This window comes from Frankliniella occidentalis, unplaced genomic scaffold (assembly GCF_000697945.3).
Source record: "Frankliniella occidentalis isolate FOCC.00 unplaced genomic scaffold, Focc_3.1 Scaffold20, whole genome shotgun sequence".
Lineage (NCBI taxonomy): Eukaryota > Metazoa > Arthropoda > Insecta > Thysanoptera > Thripidae > Frankliniella > Frankliniella occidentalis.
The window spans coordinates 1,174,071-1,195,141 of NW_026267150.1; the positions used below are offsets into that span (position 1 = coordinate 1,174,071).

A 21,071-nucleotide genomic window follows, 5' to 3' on the forward strand; every position below is an offset into this window, starting at 1 on the left:
TAAGACCCAAAGACTTTTACACTTATCAAGTAAAATCCCTATTCAGAATAATAAGGCGCTTTTAAGGAGGTATGTTTGTGTGCTAAAAGTGGTACTTTGAATTGTTTCAGCAGTCTTGAATTGGCGGCACCTTCCACGTGTTATGGAACGGACCCCTCGTTCATTGTCAGGTGCGGCAGCCGTGTGGTGTGGTGTGATTGAAGTTTTGATTACTTCAGTAATTTTAGTTAAAGTACTCAGTATTGTTTTATCTTCTCCATCGTCATGGCTTTGCACGTACCGAAGGCGCCGGGCTTTGCCCAGATGATGAAAGAAGGAGCTCGGGTAAGTCTTAATTTGTTACTTTCATCATGCAAGTCGGCGGTTTAACCTATAACCGAAGTAAGCATGATCTCAATGCCAATAACACATGTTTAAATTTAATCGTCTATCTAACCCATTACATGTCGTAAAGATTGTGCTTCAGTTTTATCTTAAACCCCACTACTGGAACTTCCCTCGCCGTTGTCCTTTTGTTGATATAACTCTCATTCATGAACTCTCAATAGTATCTTATTTAAGTGTCCCGCACAGTAAAATTCAAAGTTAATTTTTCTGTTAATATCAGTAATCCAGGAACTTTCTTCGTTCGTGTCCCATCTTTTATTTTTATTGTGAATTTATCAATTGATGAATAAGTTGTCTCATTTATTTTACAGCATTTCTCTGGTTTGGAAGAGGCTGTTTATCGTAACATAGGTGCCTGCAAAGAGTTTGCCAAGACAGTTCGCACTGCCTATGGCCCCAATGGTATGAATAAGATGGTGATTAACCACATTGAGAAGCTCTTTGTGACCAGTGATGCTGGCACAATTATTCGGGAATTAGACGTAAGTTCGATTGCACAACTTTGCATTATTAAGTAATTGTAAATTTAATTTTGCAACCCAAATACTGCATCTACAGGTTGAACATCCAGCTGCTAAGCTTATGGTGTTAGCAGCTCAGATGATGGAACAAGAAGTTGGAGATGGCACAAATTTTGTCATTATCTTTTGTGGTGCGCTTTTAGAAGGAGCAGAGGAATTGCTGCGCATGGTAAAAATCTGGTTTTGCTCTTTTAAAATGACCCATAACAACTAAATACCACCGTCTTAGAACTTTCTTTTTTGACAGGGTTTGACACCTTCTGAAATATCTGAAGGTTTTGAACTAGCCCTCGATAAAGCTCTTGAGGTCCTTCCTTCTCTTGTTGTTGATAAAGTTGAGGATGTGAGAAATGAGGCTCAGGTCATGAAGGCCCTCAGAACTGCTATTATGAGCAAACAGTATGGCCAAGAGGATTTCATTTCACAGCTTATTGGAAAAGCCTGCAGTAAGAAAATCCCTTTTTTTTGTTTAAAAAAATCCACTTTCTATTCTGATATACTTCTGTTAAACTTGTATTTTTCTTCTAGTTTCTGTCTTGCCTGAAGGTGGTTCTTTCAATGTCGATAATGTTCGAGTATGCAAAATTCTGGTATGTTAAAATAATTAACGACTTCTTATTTCATTTTAGTGTTGTCCTTTTTTTACTGTATTTGTACATACACATGTCGACATTCATAATGTGCACCTTAATTCTCTCTCAAGGGCTCGGGGCTTAATAACTCATCAGTTGTTCAAGGCATGGTATTTAAGCGCCAGGTTGAAGGTGACATCAGCAAAAAAACTAAAGCAAAAATTGTTATCTACACCTGTGCAATTGACATAATGCAAACAGAAACCAAGGTAAAATCAATCTTAAATTTTACACTATATCTCACTTAAATTTTCATGTTTAAATTCTTTTTTTCTACTTTACTTTTTAATTTTAGGGTACAGTGTTGATTAAAAATGCTGATGAACTGAAGAACTTCTCTAGAGGTGAAGAGAGTATGCTAGAAAGTCAAATCAAGGCTATAGCTGATGCTGGAGCTGATGTTGTAGTTGGTGGTGCCAAGTTTGGTGATATGGCTCTCCACTACTTGAATAAGTATGGCCTGATGGGTGTCCGTCTTACCAGCAAGTGGGATCTTCGTAGGCTTTGCAAGGCTGTTGGTGCCACAGCGTTGCCCCGAATGGTAATGTATTTTCAGCATATGTCAGGAGCATCTCTCCTGAACAGACTAGTTAATTCACATATCTTTTTTTTTAGACTGCGCCCACTAAGGAGGAGTTGGGTTATGCTGATATTGTTTGTGTTGATGAAGTTGGTGACACAGATGTAGTTGTATTCCGCTTGGAAGGAAAGGAATCACGTGTGTCAACTATTGTTGTTCGCGGTGCTACCAATAATTACATGGATGATGTAGAAAGAGCTATTGACGATGGAGTAAACACATTCAAAGGTGTCTCTAAGGTAAGGAATCATTTGAGTTTAATTATGTTTATATCTAGTTCATTTATAAATTCAAATATTGTATTCAATGTTTGTTAACAATTATTTTACTAGGACGGGCGTTTGGTAGCGGGTGCTAGTGCAACAGAGATTGAGCTTGCCAGACAATTGACGTCGTATGGTGACACTAGACCTGGTCTTGAACAGTATGCTGTCAAGAAATTTGCTGTTGCCCTGGAAGGGTTTGCCAAAATTTTAGCTGAAAATACTGGTGTGAAAGCCAATGAACTTGTCTCCAAACTTTATGCTGCCCATGAGGAAGGTCAAAAAACAGCTGGGTTTGACATCAATGTGAGTGGCCCAATACAATCTGTCTAACTGAAGTAGTTTGTTAACCCATTAACTTGTCATTCTAAGTTGAGTAATTGTCATTCAATTTTTTTTCCAGGCTGAAACTGCTAGTGTGTGTGATGCTGTCACGGCAAACATTCTAGACCTCTACTTAACCAAAATGTGGGGTATGAAATATGCAACCAATGCCGCCTGCACTATTTTGAAAGTTGACCAAATTATTATGGCCAAGAGGGCAGGGGGACCTAGACCCCCCCAGCAAGGTGGTGCTGACAATGACGAAGACTAAATGTTTAGTTCAGAAATATACACTTCACCTTCATGTTAACTTGCTATTGCTATTTATTCTGGGCCTCTTATCTAAATTGTTACATGAATTATCATCCATGATACATGTGTGCCTTCACCCAGTGCTTCATAAGACTCTGTTTACAATGCGTTTGTGATCTAACTTTTATAGAATAAATCAACTACTTACATTTATTAATATACTCGTTTGTAATTATTCCCAACACAAGAGTTTATATAGGTGTTTTCCTCATTTAATTTGATTAGTGGAATCAAAAGTTTTCAAACACTCACTATATCAAATATTTTACTTGACACAAGAAAATAAGAAAGTACATATCAACACGAAATGATTTATTTCATTATATACAATAATCTAACAAATGAAGTTTTAACAGCTACTCGGAAGAGATTAGTTGTCTGGAATTCCATCTAATCCCTGAAAGAAAATACAGTTGGTTAGAACAGAGTACATTTCCGGCTGTCAAGAACATTTTATCGGATAACATTCATGATGTTAGGTCTGAATTCATTTCTTGAATTATGGTTGTAAAACTTTCAGTATTGATTCCACTTACCAAATGTTTATGTTGCCTGTATGGGTCTTCATTGTTGAGTAGCCTCTTATCACGGAATATTTTATAAAGATCAAGATTGGTACTCCTATCACGTCCTTCAGCCTGAAATTAATTACAATTTTTTTAAGGGAAAACAGAGACATTGGTGCACACATAGGGTTATGTTAACGTATCCAACACCGATTTGTTGAGGCGAGAAGCAATCGGATAATATTAAATACAATAACAATAAAGTTGTGGTAAAATAGTACAATTAAAAACTGGTCTTTACTAGCTTGACAACAACCCAGTAAGTATGGATTAACTTTAAAAAAAAAAAAGTAAACTGGAAGTAAAGATTGTGACAACTTACACTTCCCGTCCAAATCCAACCCAGTATGGGAACTGCAACGCCTGGAATGTAGACCAGGCCTCCCGTTATGATCAAAGACGGTAAAATGTTCCACCACATTTTGAAACCTCAACGACTTTTAACAAAATCTGATCAACTGAACTGACTGTAAGACGGCTAGAGCAAGGAAGGCTGAAAGGAACTCTGCAAGATATCCATCAACTACAAGAAAACAACTCATACGACTACGGCAATGCGACAACCTTTAAAAAAAAAAATCGTCCAAATTACTTTAAAAGCATAAGAAATCACCCTTCCTAAATATTCACGCTTCATCAAAATTACTGAAGTATAGAAGTATTGAACTTCTAAATGTATGATCCCCTTTTGTCTTTAATTTTCAGAAAAAGATTTGGCAGTTAATAGTCAATGCCTGCCCTTTACTCTCCCACTTAAGCTACCGCAAGCCTCAGTGCACTCTCTACTCGTAGTGAGGTTCCTGTGGTTGTGTGTGAGTGTTAGTGTGACGTGATGTGTAGTTGTGTGAGTGAACAACAAGGGGTTGTGTAGAAGTCGTCAAACGAGACCCTCAGAAGGCGTTTTGGATCCAGCAGCAGCCGCAAGAAACTGTGAAAAGCCGGTTTCTGAGGAACATTTTACACCACTTGTGTACCGCTTTGCGGATTATTTTGTCTACTGTCGTTCCTTTCCTCAGAGCCTAAAAAATGGCGAGCGTTTCGTATCAGATTGCGAATTTGTTGGAGAAAGTAAGTGTGAGCTGCTATAGTGTTTTCGAGCCTTTCAGGCCACTGATGTTGTGTGTCATTGTGCTCATTTAAAACTTGCAATCTTGTACTTGAAGGGAGTGTTATCAGAGATTTGTCTGTCGCCCCATTTATTGTTTACATTCGGTCAATTATTTTTGCATCGCTAACTGTTATCCTGCTTGCGCTATCATGTACCCCACTTGCCTGTCTTTGTTGTCAGGTAAGGTTATGGGCCTGTTGCCTTTCCCAAGTTAACAAGCTATGTGGTGGCTGGCAACCTCCTTTGACTTTAATGCCTAGATACATGCTCATCAAAAATTGTAAAAATCAAAAAATTACTTGCGTGCTACTTTTTTTCATTGAGCATTAAGTGCCATATTTATTGCCTCTAGTCTGGTGAAGTGTATCGTATGCATGTTCAATATTTGGTGCTACACACTCCATGCTTCTTCATATCCCATTCAGTTGCTTTAACACTTTTTGTCTCTTAACTTTTTAAATTCTGTTCAATTAAATCACAGTTCTTTCCTGATATTAAATATTATTACCTAAGTCAAAAAACCTGAAGACTAAGCGGACAAATCTTTAAGTAATACACATTTTTTGTAGGATTCCAAATTATAGTTAAGTTGATTGAAACTTCTTATTGATTCTTCTTATTTTTTAAATGTGGGTCTGTATGATCACACTGTTGCTCTCTTCTCATTCACGTCAAATGTAGTAGTATGCTGTTTTCACTCAACATGGGTTCAGTTCTCTGTTTGTTTGCAGCAACTCTATTTGTTTTAATATTTCTGTCTTATAGATGACATCAAGCGACAAAGATTTTCGCTTCATGGCAACAAATGATTTAATGTCAGAACTCCAAAAGGATAGTATTAAACTGGATGATGATTCTGAACGTAGGGTGGTAAAGATGCTTCTTCGACTTCTAGAAGACAAAAATGGTGAAGTGCAGAATTTAGCTGTAAAATGGTAAGTTATTGTCAACCAAATCCTAAGTTTTTATTCTAAGTTACAGTATGAACATCAATGTAATCTTGAAAATGTTGTATGTTGTAGTTTGGGCCCATTAGTTAACAAAGTGAAGGAATATCAAGTGGAAACCATTGTGGATAGTTTGTGCTCCAATATGATATCTGAGAAAGAACAGCTTCGTGACATCTCAAGCATTGGTCTAAAAACAGTTATCAGTGAACTGCCACTGACATCCAGTTCTCTGGCATCTAACGTATGCCGCCGCATCACAGGCAAACTTAGCAATGCCATTGAGAAAGTATGATTTTATATACAAAACTCTGAAGATTTTCTTTGGATTATTTTCTTAATGTAAGATTTCTTTAATTTCCAGCAAGAAGATGTTTCTGTTCAGTTGGAAGCTCTGGATATTTTGGCTGATCTACTGTCACGATTTGGATCACTCCTTATCCCTTTCCACCAACAGATACTGCATGCTCTGCTCCCACAACTCTCCTCTCCTAGGCAGGCTGTTCGCAAGAGGTGTGTTCTTTTCTATTTTTCCTTTGCTAGCTTTATCTACTTTTTCTATTTAAATAAGCAAAACTGGACTAATATTCTGTTGCCTGTGTTTAACTTTTGGAATGTGTTTCTTTTTTCAGGACAATTGTGGCCTTGAGCCATTTGGTTATGTCTTGTAACCAAATGCTGTACACTACTTTGATTGATTTTCTCTTAGAACAGCTTTCCAAAAACTCATCAACTTCCACGACTCGCACATACATTCAATGTATTGCTTCTCTCTGGTCTGTCCTCATTTATTTTGTCAGTTTGGTTAGTATTTCATGATTTCATGCTCATGTGTGGTCTAATCCATTTTAATTTGCAGTCGGCAGGCTGGACACCGTTTTGGTGAGCATATTGAAAGAGTGATGAATTTGTTAGTAAAGTACAGCCAGGAAGAAGATGATGAACTAAGAGAGTACTGTCTGCAGGCATGTGAAGCATTTGTGCATCGATGCCCCAAGGAAATAACACCTCACATTCATTTGGTACTGTACTACTATTGTGAAGATAGCCCTTTTATTCTGCATGTTACTAGTGAAATGAGTTATCAATTTTCTGCTCTCTCTAGATTGTGAAGTTGTGTTTGAAATACATTACTTATGACCCCAACTATAATTATGATGATGATAATGGAATGATGGATGATGAGGCCATGGAAACAGAGGAAGATGATGATGATGACAATGATGAATATTCAGATGATGATGATATGAGTTGGAAAGTTCGCCGGGCTGCTGCTAAATGTTTGGAAGCAGTCATAGCTACCAGACATGAGCTCCTGGCTGAGTTCTATAAGACTGTCAGCCCTGCACTCATTGCACGCTTTAAAGGTAGGTGACTTAGTCTGTGACCATCAAAGTACCAAATCCATTTCTCTCTACTAATATTATCACTAATATTAACAGAACGTGAGGAAAATGTGAAGAGCGACATCTTCCATGCCTATGTTGCCCTTCTTAAGCAAACCAGGCCTACTGCTGTGAACATGGACCCAGATAGTATGGAGCAGGAAGAAGGTCCTCTTTACCTTCTACAAGCTCAGGTCAGTTTCTCATCAAACTATTTGTTTGGTTTGGTTTTTTGTCCATTTTATCTATCTACAACAATATTTAGTTATATCTAACATGGTTTAATTTCAGATTCCTGCCATTGTGAAGGCTGTGCAACCTCAAATGAAAGAAAAGAGCATTAAAACTCGCCAAGACAGTTTTGCCTTGCTAAAGGAACTGACTGTAGTTTTACCAGGGGCTCTGACAAATCACATTGCATCCCTTCTTCCAGGCATCCAGTATTCATTGGGGTGAGTTCTTAAACTCGGGAAACTTCTCTCCACGGCTACTTAATATCTTCTATCTCAAAATATTGTTTGTTCTTTTCCAGTGATAAGAATTCTAGTAGCAATATGAAAATTGACACATTGGCATTCCTGAATTGTCTCTTGACTACACACACTCCTGAGACATTCCATGGCTTTATGAATGTTCTTGTTCCTCCCATTATCACTGCAGTTGGTGATTCGTTTTACAAGATTACAGGCGAGGCCTTATTGGTCCTGCAACAGCTTGTAAAAGTCATAAGACCTCTTGGTAAGTTAATTTTATTTGGAATGTAGTTAATATCTTACTTTAACTATTTAAAAATCTCATTGCTCTTAGTATGACTAATGCTGCTGTTTCCATTTACTTTCAGAACCACGGAGCAGTTTTGATTTCACTCCATTTGTAAATGATTTGTACCAGTGCACGGTTGTGAGACTAAAAGCTGCTGATATTGACCAGGAAGTGAAGGAGCGTGCAATTTCATGTATGGGACAAATACTGTGCAATTTGGGTGATCATTTACAGGTATTTTCATGTTTTACTGTGTTAGTTAGCCACCTGACTCGTGAGCCAATATTTTTGGCGTCCCTCAAACAAAATACAGATGGGGAGGGAATGTTGCCTTTTCTCTCTTTTAAAAAATGTTGGAAAGCATTAGGAAATTTCATTAGCTGTGTGAGTACACAGTTAAATTTTGTGAAAACATCATATTTAATTGATTCAAAGTCTCTCCCTGAAATTTATGTAGGGTCTCAGGAAAGTCTCCCATAACAGCTCTGCAAAACGAATAATCGATTCTAAGCTACATCCTTACTGCGGGGTTTCGAACCCCAAAAATTACATCCCGGTACAACTCAGAATCCAATAAATTTAGTTCATCGTTTTCTATTATTTCAGGCTGAATTACCAACATGTTTGCCTATTTTCTTGGATCGTTTGCGTAATGAGATAACTCGATTAACTACTGTGAAGGCCCTAACAAAGGTTGCAGCCTCTCCTTTGCATATTGACCTTTCTCCAATTATTGTAAGTACCCCTAGTTTCAAATCTGCTTATGAAGTATAAAAATTACCAAACTAATGTTGTTGGTTGATTTAGTTGGACGCTGTTCCTGTACTTGGTTCATTCTTGCGGAAGAATCAAAGAGCCCTTAAACTCGCCACGTTAACTCTCCTTGACACATTTGTGAAGAACTATGGTTCAGCTTTGAATATCACACTACTGAATGCTGTAAGTACTTCAGCTATTGGTTCCCATGTATTCTAAATATTTCTGAAGATCTAATCAATCGGTCAAAATGTCTTCAGGTGATTGTTGAGCTGCCACCTCTCCTCAGTGAGGCTGATTTGCATATTGCACAGTTGACGCTTCTTCTACTCACTTCAATTGCTCGACTTCAACCTCAAGCCCTGTCTTTTGTAGCAAATGCTATTTTACCTGAAACATTGAATCTAGCAAAGTCACCTCTTCTTCAAGGTAAAATCATTGGAGACAATTTGTGTCTTCAATATCTAGATATTTTAAGTTGTATGTGTACGTTGAATGAATTCCTAACTTTGTTTTCCAGGAGCTGCATTATCTTCAATGTTGGAGTTCTTCCAGGCCCTTGTTGCTGCCAATTTACCTGGGTTGGGTTACAGAGATCTACTTCAGCTGCTCATGGCTCCAATCACTGTAAACAGCAGCAGTCCCACTGTATCAGCTACTCCAACATTGCACAAGCAGGTAAATTCTTAACAATATCTTCTGAAACTTTGTACATCTATCAATCCATCTATTTTATCTCACTTTTATTTTCATTGAAATAGGCATTCCATTCTCTTGCAAAATGTGTTGCTGCACTGACAGTGACATGGAAACCGGAGGCTATAATGGTTGTTGAGCAATTCCTGGGAGATGTTAATGGTCAACGTTCTGACTCTCAGCATATATTTGCTCTTCTAGTAATTGGAGAAATTGGTCGTCACATGTGAGAATTGTTTCGTTGAGTCTGAAGTAGGTAGTAAAGTAATTTCTTTGTTTGACATTTGCAACTTTTCTATTTCCCATGTTGCAGTGATCTTTCTGGCATACAACACCTTAAACAAGTAATTTTGAACTCCTTCTCACACCCTTCGGAAGAAGTTAAGTCTGCTGCTAGTTATGCTCTAGGCAGCATTGCATTGGGTAATCTCCAGGAATTTCTTCCCTTCGTGTTACAAGAGATTGATGCTCAGCCTAAGAGGCAGTACCTCTTGCTTCATTCACTTAAGGAGGTAATGTCCTATTTTTCTATAATTTCCATTAAAAGCTAAAATTTTAACATCTAACGCAATCAACACTTTTAGGTCATCTCTTGTCAATCAACATCTTTGGCTGGAGTTCAACAGTTGCAGCCATTCGTCCCTGCAATTTGGCAGCAACTCTTTCGGCATTGTGAATGTGCTGAAGAAGGCACAAGGAATGTTGTCGCGGAATGTTTAGGGAAACTGACTCTCATAGATCCAGAGAACTTACTGCGCCGCCTTCAAGAATCATTGAACTCCCCTTCAGCCCTAATGAGAACAACAGTTGTGACTGCTGTTAAATTTACTATTTCAGACCAGGTCAGAATTTTTTTCAAGCATCATCCTCTCATGTATGCTTTAATGATTTATTATTTTTCCCCCTTGTCTTATTTTTTACATATATTTTAATTATTTGTTTAGCCTCAAGCCATTGACCCCTTATTGAGGCAGTGCATTGGCCAGTTCCTCAGTACCCTTCAAGACCCAGATCTAAATGTGCGACGGGTTGCTCTTGTAGCTTTCAACTCAGCAGCCCACAATAAACCATCCCTTGTCAGAGATCTTCTGGATACCGTTCTTCCTCACCTATATAGTGAGACTCAAGTTAGAGTAAGTGTATCTAAAAATCAATGAAAATTTTCTCCTTTCAGTTGACAAAGGTTTTTTCTAATTTTGTTAATTATTTTAACAGAAAGAGTTGATTCGAGAAGTTGAGATGGGTCCTTTCAAACATCGAGTAGATGATGGTCTGGATATTCGTAAGGCAGCTTTTGAGTGCATGTATACTCTGCTGGATGCATGCCTTGAAAGACTGGATGTATTTGAGTTTCTCAACCATCTCGAGCATGGATTGAAGGATCACTATGACATCAAAATGCTAACCTATCTTATGGTTGCCCGTTTAGCGCAACTTTGCCCTACTGCTGTTCTTCAAAGTAAGTGAGGAGGCCTTTTTCACTGTCGCACACTTAATCTTATTAAAAGTAAAATTGTCACCTGTTTTTTACATTTTTGTGCAGGGTTGGAGAGATTAGTTGAGCCTCTGAGAAATACTTGCACTATGAAAGTAAATCCTAACTCAGTGAAACAGGAGTTTGAAAAACAGGATGAATTAAAGAGATCTGCCCTCAGAGCTGTTGTTGCTCTCTTGACCATCCAGGATGCAGGTAACACAATTGCTTTCTCTCATTGTTTTGGAACTTTAAATATCAAAAGTAGTTCAAATTGTAATTTATTTGTTTGCTTTTACCCTTCAGACAAAAATCCCAATTTGACAGAATTTGTTACTCTGATCAAAAGTACTCCTGAGCTGCAGAATGTTTTTGAAACTATTCAAAAGGATAGTTCTGTTTCAAGTCAAGACTCAAACCAAATGGATTTGAGTTGAACTTAACGTTCTTTTCATTGTGATCTAATGATAAGTTGTAAGGAAATCACCAAAAACTTTCTACTCTGGAAATTTACTTCAAGTGACCATTAACCTATGTCCAATTTCTTAACCTTACCTCTATTACTTGGATCTGGTTGGTTTTATCTCATCATTTTGTGATCGTAAATGTTCACCTGACTGTCTTCAGTAACAAACAAAACAACTAAAAGTTGTTAGCAAGGAGTAATTCTTTTTTTTTTTTTTTTTTGCTAAGTAAGTTTCCCTGATCATTTTAGGAAGTCTATGTGATTATAGGTTTTAATATGGTAAAGTTTTGATAATTTATAATTGTGTGTTAACTCTGTATATTTGAAGTCAGGGAATTGAACTTAAATAAGATGAAATATCAGATAAACTGATATTGTCTGTCAACAAATAATCAAAAATAAAAGTTTTTCATTTGAACCAGCAGAACTTAATGCAAAAATGTACTTTATTTAATCAATCACTTTTCAACCTCTACAGTCTGAAATGTACACATGCCTGATTGATTATAATTTGAAAGTTGGTGCATTTTCGAGCTTCTGTAAAGACTGGGAAGGCATTTTTCACTCGCTGGGGATTCTTTTCGAATCATCTTCCCTTTCCACACCTTCTGACTGTTTACGCTTCCTTTTACCTTGATTACGTCTCTGCTTTTCTTGAATTGACCCATCTTGAAGACTGCAAGAATTTTCTCAAATTTTTATTGAACATATAAAAATATTAACAATAATTAAATGACAGTTTTAACTCACTTTGCTATTGATCGGATGCCTGGCCCCCAGAATTTTATTGGGTTGATTTGATATCTGCACTTCCTCTTTTGTCTCGAATCTGGATTGGCGTCTGGATGTATAGTAAAATCAATTGTTGAAGAGATGGGCTTACTTAAAAGCTTAGAACTAATCTGTAGGAAATTATAGAATTAACCAAGTAGGAGTCATTAGTAGCCCTGGAACCATGTTCTTTAATTCTCCAATGCATTGAATTACTTACAGAACCTTCCTTCAATTGTTTCTCAGTTACTGGCTTGTCTTTTCCCCAAGCCCGCAAAATGTCCCACACAAAACTTTGGGGAGCATCTGTCTTGAAGCATGATGGCTTAACATGTGATTGGGACAATCTGTAGCCTGCATTAAGAAACGCAGAACTGAAACAAAACAAAGGAGAATTGATATTTTACAGATACTAGACATCTCTTTTGAATGCCATGCACTCACCCCAAAATTATTAGTAATTTTGTAATTAGCATGTTAAAAACAAAATACATTACCTAAATGTTAGAACAGGCATGGTAGATACTCCCATTAAAGATGACAAACGATCCAGTTTATAATACAATGGTATGTCATCAAGCTCTTCTTCCACAACAGAAAGCATTCCTTCAAGGCGTTTACAAGTTCCAAACTTTTCAACAGCCTCTTCCTCAGACAATGCATCCAACAACCTTGTTACAAATGCCTTATCATGGATGGGGGCATTCCATATGGGTCCTCCTACATGATACCTCATGTCACAATGTGGACAGTTTTCAGAAACTGAAGGTACATGAGGCAACACAGTTTTCATTTGATTTGGATTATTTGGGTTAATGTTTTTGTATTCACCCAGTGGTTGTAAAGTCAATGTTTCACAGCCAACACATTGATAAACCATGGACAGTTTGCTAAAACAAAGTTGCACAAAATTGTCACTTTAAGGTAGTGCTGTTCAGATTATTATAAAACTCAGCTTTAACTTACTTAATACTTCTTTTACAAATAGATGGGCTGCTGTTTATTCTAACAAACATTCTGATGTAGAAATCTGCACTGACTGATAAAAGTGGTGTAATATAACGCCCATAACGGTTGGCGTGGGATTCAATACATTGAAGAGCAATTCGTAGAGCCTAAAAGATAGAACAAGCCTTCAAATTCTAAAACAAGATAAACATGAATTTTCACTCTGAATGTTTCTAAACTACGCCCAAATACCATTTCATAGCAACATGGATTTCTCAAAGATATTGCTCCATATTTTGAGTAACAAGTCTCCGGGGAGTTTCCAGCCAAAACAGCCATATCTGTACATGTCACCATCAAAAGACCATCACTTGCCACTGCTTGAACAGCCCCATCAAGAAACTGAGAGGGACAGCCATAAGGATCCAGATCAACAACATCAAATCTTGGGGAAGGAGGTCTGTTTTGATACATAACCATCCTGTTGGAAAAAAACAATAGTGTGGGCTCAATTATTTTAGGAGGGTTTTAATGGCTTTTAGGAGTTACTCAACTCACGATGCATCATTGTGGCTAGGAGACACCAAATGTTCAACTTTATTGAACGCAATATTAGCTTTTAGACTCTCCACTGCTGAGGGTGAAAGATCATTAGCAACTATGCGCTTCACACCAGGAACTTCTTTAGCATAGCGGATACTTCTTAAACCAGTTGCTGCCAGAGCTTCTAAGATGACCATTCCATCCTATAAATTAAAAAATTGAATAACTAATCACTGATAGATGATGATTCAGCAAATAAAGTACAATTTATGTACTGTAGGCATTATGGAAGTACCTCATATGTTTCACCAGGTCTTAAATCTAGTTTGGGCTCATCTACAGTAGCAGTAGATTCATCAGTTTTTGAGGCATTTCTTTTTAGTTCCTTCTCCTTTTTGATCCTCTTCTGATTGAAATGGTCTTGAGCATGAATCGACAGTACCAAAATGCTGCAAGTGATAATGAATGTAAAAAGTAGCCCGAAAAGCCTCACAATATAAGCTCAAGAACACAAAATGTCAGCTATCATTTGTCACTAGCTGCCTTTATTCTTCGAGATTAACATGTTTAGAAAACTGAGAAAAGAAAATGGCTTTTTGAAGTACGCCTGTTCTACAGAGCGACATTTAATATCTTTTTCATGTTTTCTAAGCCATATTCTTAGATGTTGTTCATGAGTTGAGTTGTGATGCACAAGTGCCAACAGCTACAACTTATTACTTACACGAACATCACATCACAACAAAGAAACAGTTTATTTCCAAGTACCTCAAACCACAGCCGACGTCCAAAAATATGTATACAACACAACAAGATACATCTTATGTTGTACATATTATAAACCAGGCTTAAACATAGCAATAGGTAACGAACTACGGCTGACAAGTGGGGCAACAGAGGAATCTTAGACATAATATGAAATAGAAATGCACAGAAGAAAGCTCTAATTCTATTAATACATGCCTCAAGTCCCTATTAAATTCTTGCACAGGGTTATAAAATACGTGTTTGGAAGATTCTTTGAGAATTTCTGCTTTCCCCTCTTTGATGGTGCCTTCTGAAACTGAAATAATCTCCTGTCCTACAGGCTTCATATCTAAAGTATTGGCATCGTTGGATTTATTGCCATCCATACCTGTAAGGTATAAGAGACAGTTGTATTGTACATTTACAAATGTTATTCATTCAAAGCAATAAGAATCATTTCGGCCCTCACTAGCAGTAGCAGAACCCGAGCCCGAGCACCGGTAGTGAGATTGAAAGATCTTCTGTAGAACTGCAAATGTTTTGCTCCAACGGCAACACGACCATGAACCAGGAGAGTTTTTAAACCAGATTACGTTTGGCATCCCATTCACCCTTTCGTGTGGCGAAAAGGTCGCTATTAGTCGCAAATTTTAAAGATGAAATGGAACCATGTAACAACAACAACAACGTGGATGTCGTAGGTTACGACGACGCCACACACTGCCTTTGGACACTGCCTTTACTACTGCCTCTTGCGCTACTTGAGTAGTCTCGTCGCAGGGTCTACCAGTCCACATCCACTTTAGCGAATGCGATTACGATTTCTGTGTGGTGCGCCACTAGACAACCATCTTGTTTCCGTGCGCTGCTTGTCATTGAAGTGGAAACTTGTTGCAAGTGCAAGTGCCAGCCGACGTCCCGCCCCGTGAGCATTTACGCGCCCCCCGCACCTCGCCCTTTTGCCCCTTTCTTTTCAGCCCCAGGACGATCTCCAGCGGTCTTGGTGTGGCCAGCGCGGCTCGCCAACGACGGTGTTTGTGATTTTGTGGTGGGAGCGCGAGCGCCGCTGCGGTGGTGCTAGGGCCGTAAGGGCCGAGCTTTCCTGCCCAAGTGTCCACCACACCCATTAAAAATAGGCCTGTCGGATACCGCGGTTATGGACATGATGATCTCCAACTTGCAACAACAAAGGCAAGTGACGGAGCAGCTGCGACGGGAGGCGGCCATCAAACGCATCAGCGTGTCGCAAGCCGTGGCCGACATCATGAAGTTCATCTCTGACCACGAGCAGGAGGACTGCTTGGTGGTGGGCTTCAGCTCGGAGAAGGCCAACCCGTTCCGCGAGAAGAGCAGCTGCATTCTTCTTTAGCAGGGCCTGAAGTGACTACACCAGCGGGCCCTTGTGTGTGTATGAATGGATGTGTGAATGTGTGTGTGCTCTCATGTGTCAATCGATCGTGTCTCCCCGCAATGGAGTGGTTTCTCTCTGTGGACCCCACCTCCTCTCATCAGGTGGTGGCTATTTTCAACCTCAGTGTATTGCCCCTCACTTTGTTCAGTCTAGACACTCTATACCACTGCACCATTCTAACATGTATTTGAATATGTGATAGAAAATGTGTGTCCAGTTGCTTCTTTTCATTATCTTTGACCAATTTGTATCATTGTCATTATGATTTAGCCCCACTATCTTAAAATACTTGTGGTAAACAGTACTGAATTAATTTAGTTATGTTTTGCCATTGGCTGCATTGAGACCAAAGCTAGATTGTCTATCTTCTTATATTATTATTATTATTATTGTTATGAGTAGTGCTGTTATGGTGTCTCTGGGCCTGCTGGTAAAAATTGTGTATGATTGTGGTTATATCTCACATGTTTCCACTTAGTCTTTCCCTTTTTCTCCTTTGCAATGAAAGTGACTATAGATCATTTAGTCACTGTTGCCTAAGAAAATTGACTTATAATTTAATCTGATAGCATTTTTGTTCAAGAACACTATCTGGTGCTACAGTATATTATATTCCTCTGACCTTTCTCTTCTTAGTTGCTGCCTACACATTCGTCATGCTGAAATGTTAGACATGACTAAAATTAATACTTTTAGATATTCTTGACTTTGTTCTGATTTCTACATTAGCAATTTCAATGTTGTCCTCACATAATGACAGTTTAGATTAGATTTCCATCCTATGTATCCAAGTAAATGTTATTTTCTTGTAAATTATATGCTTTTGTTTTGTCAGTTGCAACGATTAAATGAAAGTAATGCAGTGCATTCTTCAACTCTCCAAAGTAATCTTCATTCTTATTCTCCTCAGTATTAATTTTATTTATGGCACAACTCTTTGTACAAACAACACCATAGAATCATGCACACATCAAATGGTTCTCCCCTCCCAGTAAAAGAAACTATTTTTGCTGCGAAGCAACGCAAGAAAGCAAGTTATTTCATTAAACCAGCTTGTAAGACCTTTCATTCTATACAGATCACACAGAATATCACAATAGTACAATCCTTAACTAAATATAAATGAAAGTTTGTTTCTTCACGATTTAAGGAGACTGATTTTTCAATGATTCCTGCTTGATACGATAGTCGGCCAAAGCTGCTTTGATGGCATCCTCAGCTAACACTGCAAATACAAAAACATTGACATGACATGTATAGTTATATGAACCAAAAGTAAATTTACATTTTGCATGGAACTTACTAGAACAGTGAAGCTTCACAGGCGGTAGGCACAATTCCTTGGCTATATCTGTGTTCTTGAGTTTCAATGCTTCATCGACCTAAATCGTTCAAACAATAGTGAATGTGCTATCTATAATCAAATTACTCCAACATGGAAAGATAAGATCTTGTATTGTACCAACCGTTTTTCCTTTCACCCATTCTGTTGCTAAGGATGATGACGCTATTGCAGATCCACAACCAAAGGTCTTAAATTTAGCATCAACAATCTTTCCATTTTCATCCACTTCCACCTGAAGTTTCATGACATCACCACATGCTGGTGCTCCCACCAATCCAGTACCAACTGAGGATTTTTTCTTGTCGAGGGTTCCAACATTCCGAGGATTTTCATAGTGATCAATCACCTGTAAATATAAAAATTATTGCACAACAGTAACTGAAAAATGAAAAATATGATACATCAAATGTTATCTACAGGAAATGTGAAGAGCAAAATAGCAAACAACGTTTACTGACAAGCAAGGTTAACTGACAACTTGAAAGTTTGTTATTAGATGTGACAAGATTTTAGCCTAAACTAACCTTTTCATGGTAAAGAGCCGCTGGAAGACTTTGCGAACGCGCTTTGAGAAGAGTGGATGCACCTATTCTAGCTAACGGAGATACCCACGCCATGGTGAAGTGCTTTGTAATGTGATCTGTCACGAAAAATAACAGGCAAAATAACAACGCACTACACAACCCACTACCTGCAAATGTAAAAGCAAAAGCAGGGGAAAACAGGAAAAGATGGAAGCAGAAGAAAAATCGAACATCCACGAACCTCTGTTGCTGCGAAGCCCTGTAGCGATGCTATTGTGCAATAGATGAAAAATTGCGTGTCGAGATTTGACAGCACAGGACGTTGCGAATTTTTGTCCGTCCTATTGAGAATACTCAATCTCGTTATTATTTTGTAAATATAGTAAAAGGCTTCATGCTGGTGCAGCGTTCCCGAGATCCTTTGAAATCCTAATGATTCATTTATTTCATTTTAACAAATATGGACCGAGTACTTTCTCATTTGTTCTTCCCGATGGTGCATTTAGTCTCGTGCGTGAAACCTAGATGAACAAGACTGATGAAGTGGGAGGGGGGTGGAAGCTTACAGTAGGCAACCATTTTGTTTTCCTCCGTCCTGTCAAAAAACTGGCTGCAGTAAACAAACAAAGGGGCTGAAAACTTTTAGCTATCCCATTTCTTTGAGTCCTATGTTAAGTAATATGGCTGCCACCGACGAGCGTGCCATTTACGCAAAGCTGGAGGCCTTAAAGGAAGTCAGGTGAGTGTTTACGGAACCCATTTACATCCTTAGGCCGGCTTCATGAAAACATCCTCATCCTCCTGTGAATTTGAGATTTTACCCTGTACTTTGATGGCTGATCAAATTATTTCGTTTCATTACACTTCACCCATATATTCTCCTGCTTCTCAGTTCCGGTTCCAAATTTTAGTGTACTCAACTTTTGTTTCGTTCCAGCTATAAATTTTGGTTATTTGTTTTTTTATGTACATGTCAAGAATGTTGTTGTAGTTCTTTTATTCTATTGTTAACAAACTGAATGATGTTTCAGAGCCAAAACCATGCAGTTGGAGAAAATGAAACTGAGAATAATGCAGGAAGTTGAGGCCAATGAAGCAGAAGAGAAGTGTCTCTCGGAGTACAAACAAGAGATGGATATGCTGATGCAAGAGAAGATGGCTCATGTTGAAGAACTTCGACAAATTCATGCTGATATTAATGCTGCAAGTGTTATTATTTTTCTGTAAGACTCAAGATAGTTTGAAATTGATTTTGGATCTTAAACTCTCTTTTTGATATTGTAGATGGAGACTGTCATTAAACAAGCAGAGGAATCTCGCAACAGAGCTCTTGACACGGCCAAGCGTATTCATGATGATTATAGACCTCTAAAGCATGATGTTGATCGCCTGCGAAGGGAATATTTGGGATTAGATCGCCTTCCTGATTTACATGAGGAAGAGGCAGATCTTATTTCACCAGAGTAAGTATCCTCAAACCAGTCTACTTTGATGCAGGAAACAGTTAGTAATTGATTATATCTTGCTCATTTTCCATATTTTTTGCAGCTACTTTGATAAACATGTGAAGACATCTGACTGGCGAGCCCCAGATGTGCGTGATGTTGAACAGGCCAGTATGGCTAGTCTGGCAATGCATTCTCATTCTCACGGTCACCCAGGCCATCACCCCCATACTGCTCACCATACCCAAAGTGCAGCAGCTTTCCTCACTCCATCACAACCTTTGCAATTGGTCCAAGGAAACAAAGCAGATAACAGGCCAATGCCACCAGCGCCAGGGCCTGCCCCAACATTCAGGTTTGTACTGATATCCATGTACTAGCAAAAACGGTCTTTTTTCTTTATTTGTAATTTACTTGGCATTATTGTTTTGTATTTTTCTTTCAAAAGGCAACAACCCCCTCCAATGAAGTCTTGTCTATCATGTCATCAGCAGATCCATCGTAATGCTCCAATCTGTCCCCTTTGTAAAGCTAAATCTCGAAGTAGGAATCCTAAGAAGCCCAAGAAGAAGGACTAAGCTGTTTCTTGGATGTACATAGTGTTCTTTCTGCTGTCTTGAATATCTTATAGTTGTTAAACACTTTGTTTTTCTCTTCTGTCTGTACTTATTTTACCGGTCAAACTGATTGTTTGATCGTTTATTTGGTGCCAAATCTTGTCTGAATCTTTTGAAGGTTTGCATTATTACATTTTTTGTATGGACTTAAATTGCACAATTTGTCGTTTTCTATCATTTAAATTTTATTTGGTTATGTGTTATAACATTGTGTACTAATCATACTTATACTGTAATCATGAGCGAAGCTGTAATATAACTTAATCATACCCACTATGGAAATAGAATGTGCAAGTACTGGTATCGTTGATCCTATCCTAAGGCTAAAACATTCTTCTTGTAAATCAAGTTAATGCTTGTTTTTGTCTTATTTTTTCCTTTTTGGAGTATTAGCCCTTTTTTAAAAAAAAAGAGATTCCATATCTTTTGTCTTCAAACAATGTGTTGATTTATGTAATTAAACTAGCCAGTTTAATTGATTTGTACTTACACTTTTTTTTTCCATTTTTCTTCTTTTAATGTTTGTAAGAAGTGGATTAATGCTTGTCAAGCTAAGTTAACTTAGCATCCAACAGACTTGTAGAACTCATGTAATAGCCTAATAGACGATCTCTTGCACAGAAGTGCTAAGCTTGCTTTAGCTTTGGTTTTATGGGACTAAATCTACCCTTCTAATTATATTTTTTGCAATACGGTATTAATTTTATTGCAGGAAATGCAAATGAAGAGTGCATGTTTGAAAGGATTAAACGAATGAACCATAAACTTACATTTTATCTCAATTTTAGTATTGGCCATATAAGGCAAATATGCATACTACTTATAGTAACGTGTGTGAATATGCTCCCATAATTTAATGTATTATTATGCTTAGTCACTCTATGTATTGGTGCCAATTATTAATTTCCCTTTTCTCTTAGAATGTTGACTGTGTGGTGTTCAGCATTCAGCACAGCCAAACAATAAACAAACTGATGCATTGAAGTGCTCATTGTTTATTGTTTACTACATAGCTATTTGATCATCTCAAAACGGTAGTATTGTAATCCACAATATGTAAGTCTCTAGTATAGACAAATATGTTTCATTTTCTGCACTGCTTGGTCCCTAATGACCAGCTTTTATGGTAACTTTGCTGTGGTAAAATTTGAAAATTGTCAAAAAAAAATTATGGCTAGGGATTTGAAGTTTTTTTTTTTTTTTTTTTTGGATGTTTACTTCTTAGTTAAACATAAACTCATTTTTTTACTGTAATCATTTGACCATTAAATTTATTGATGATGTAATAATTTAATGGAATGTTTTACTTCTGCTTAAAGACACATACCCCCAATCAGTTTTTATGGTTTTGATCACTTGACCTACTGTGGGCGCCATACCAGCTTCTTGGTGAAATGCAGTACGAAGAGTACATAGCTTGTGGATCTTGTGCTCGCCCGTTCATTGCGTTTACCATGCTGAACGGCACTGCGCCATGATAGTGTGTCATGTCTCGGAAATGAGGTCCCCGAAGACCTGACCATCCTCATAAACTCCCCCCC

General features: G+C 38.0%; 6 protein-coding genes across 7 annotated transcripts; 4 read left to right on the plus strand and 2 right to left on the minus strand.

The window, feature by feature from the left end:
* The first annotated feature begins 148 nt into the window (after nt 1-148).
* LOC113207397 (T-complex protein 1 subunit theta) lies at nt 149-3,176 on the plus strand. The gene is made up of 10 exons (XM_026423949.2): nt 149-324; nt 699-869; nt 946-1,077; nt 1,156-1,354; nt 1,437-1,498; nt 1,612-1,749; nt 1,836-2,081; nt 2,156-2,359; nt 2,453-2,689; nt 2,787-3,176. The coding sequence occupies exons 1-10, from the start codon at nt 265-267 to the stop codon at nt 2,976-2,978; spliced, it is 1,641 nt and encodes a 546-aa protein (XP_026279734.1). The 5' UTR covers nt 149-264; the 3' UTR covers nt 2,979-3,176.
* A 1,233-nt stretch (nt 3,177-4,409) lies between these two features.
* On the plus strand, nt 4,410-11,606 carry LOC113207395 (cullin-associated NEDD8-dissociated protein 1). Of its 2 annotated transcripts, XM_026423947.2 has the most exons (22): nt 4,411-4,653; nt 5,459-5,628; nt 5,716-5,929; nt 6,005-6,153; nt 6,273-6,416; nt 6,500-6,662; nt 6,746-7,007; nt 7,083-7,219; nt 7,317-7,477; nt 7,558-7,763; nt 7,867-8,021; nt 8,394-8,522; nt 8,595-8,726; nt 8,804-8,972; nt 9,064-9,221; nt 9,305-9,465; nt 9,553-9,751; nt 9,824-10,081; nt 10,184-10,372; nt 10,455-10,698; nt 10,783-10,929; nt 11,020-11,606. In XM_026423947.2, the coding sequence occupies exons 1-22, from the start codon at nt 4,612-4,614 to the stop codon at nt 11,148-11,150; spliced, it is 3,720 nt and encodes a 1,239-aa protein (XP_026279732.1). In that variant the 5' UTR covers nt 4,411-4,611; the 3' UTR covers nt 11,151-11,606. The 2 variants fall into 2 exon arrangements, with proteins under 2 accessions (XP_026279731.2, XP_026279732.1); XM_026423946.2 differs by having other exon boundaries at nt 4,410-4,653; nt 10,783-11,606.
* A 1-nt stretch (nt 11,607) lies between these two features.
* On the minus strand, nt 11,608-14,939 carry LOC113207396 (probable tRNA (guanine(26)-N(2))-dimethyltransferase). The gene is made up of 11 exons (XM_052264646.1): nt 14,658-14,939; nt 14,315-14,576; nt 13,985-14,016; nt 13,737-13,942; nt 13,457-13,644; nt 13,151-13,379; nt 12,917-13,065; nt 12,448-12,840; nt 12,171-12,324; nt 11,930-12,081; nt 11,608-11,855 (listed from the first exon to the last, which is right to left on the minus strand). The coding sequence occupies exons 1-11, from the start codon at nt 14,788-14,790 to the stop codon at nt 11,741-11,743; spliced, it is 2,013 nt and encodes a 670-aa protein (XP_052120606.1). The 5' UTR covers nt 14,791-14,939; the 3' UTR covers nt 11,608-11,740.
* Nucleotides 14,940-15,041: 102 nt separating this feature from the next.
* Nucleotides 15,042-16,483, plus strand: LOC113207401 (guanine nucleotide-binding protein subunit gamma-1). The gene has a single exon (XM_026423952.2). The coding sequence runs from the start codon at nt 15,345-15,347 to the stop codon at nt 15,555-15,557; it is 213 nt and encodes a 70-aa protein (XP_026279737.1). The 5' UTR covers nt 15,042-15,344; the 3' UTR covers nt 15,558-16,483.
* A 10-nt stretch (nt 16,484-16,493) lies between these two features.
* Nucleotides 16,494-17,689, minus strand: LOC113207399 (iron-sulfur cluster assembly scaffold protein IscU). Its single transcript, XM_026423951.2, has 4 exons — nt 17,469-17,689; nt 17,066-17,290; nt 16,903-16,981; nt 16,494-16,824 (listed from the first exon to the last, which is right to left on the minus strand). Exons 1-4 carry the CDS (start codon nt 17,559-17,561, stop codon nt 16,745-16,747), a joined length of 477 nt encoding a protein of 158 aa, XP_026279736.1. The 5' UTR covers nt 17,562-17,689; the 3' UTR covers nt 16,494-16,744.
* A 310-nt stretch (nt 17,690-17,999) lies between these two features.
* On the plus strand, nt 18,000-20,824 carry LOC113207398 (zinc finger C4H2 domain-containing protein). Its single transcript, XM_026423950.2, has 5 exons — nt 18,000-18,207; nt 18,500-18,671; nt 18,753-18,931; nt 19,017-19,268; nt 19,362-20,824. Exons 1-5 carry the CDS (start codon nt 18,137-18,139, stop codon nt 19,489-19,491), a joined length of 804 nt encoding a protein of 267 aa, XP_026279735.1. The 5' UTR covers nt 18,000-18,136; the 3' UTR covers nt 19,492-20,824.
* The last annotated feature ends 247 nt before the right edge of the window (nt 20,825-21,071 follow it).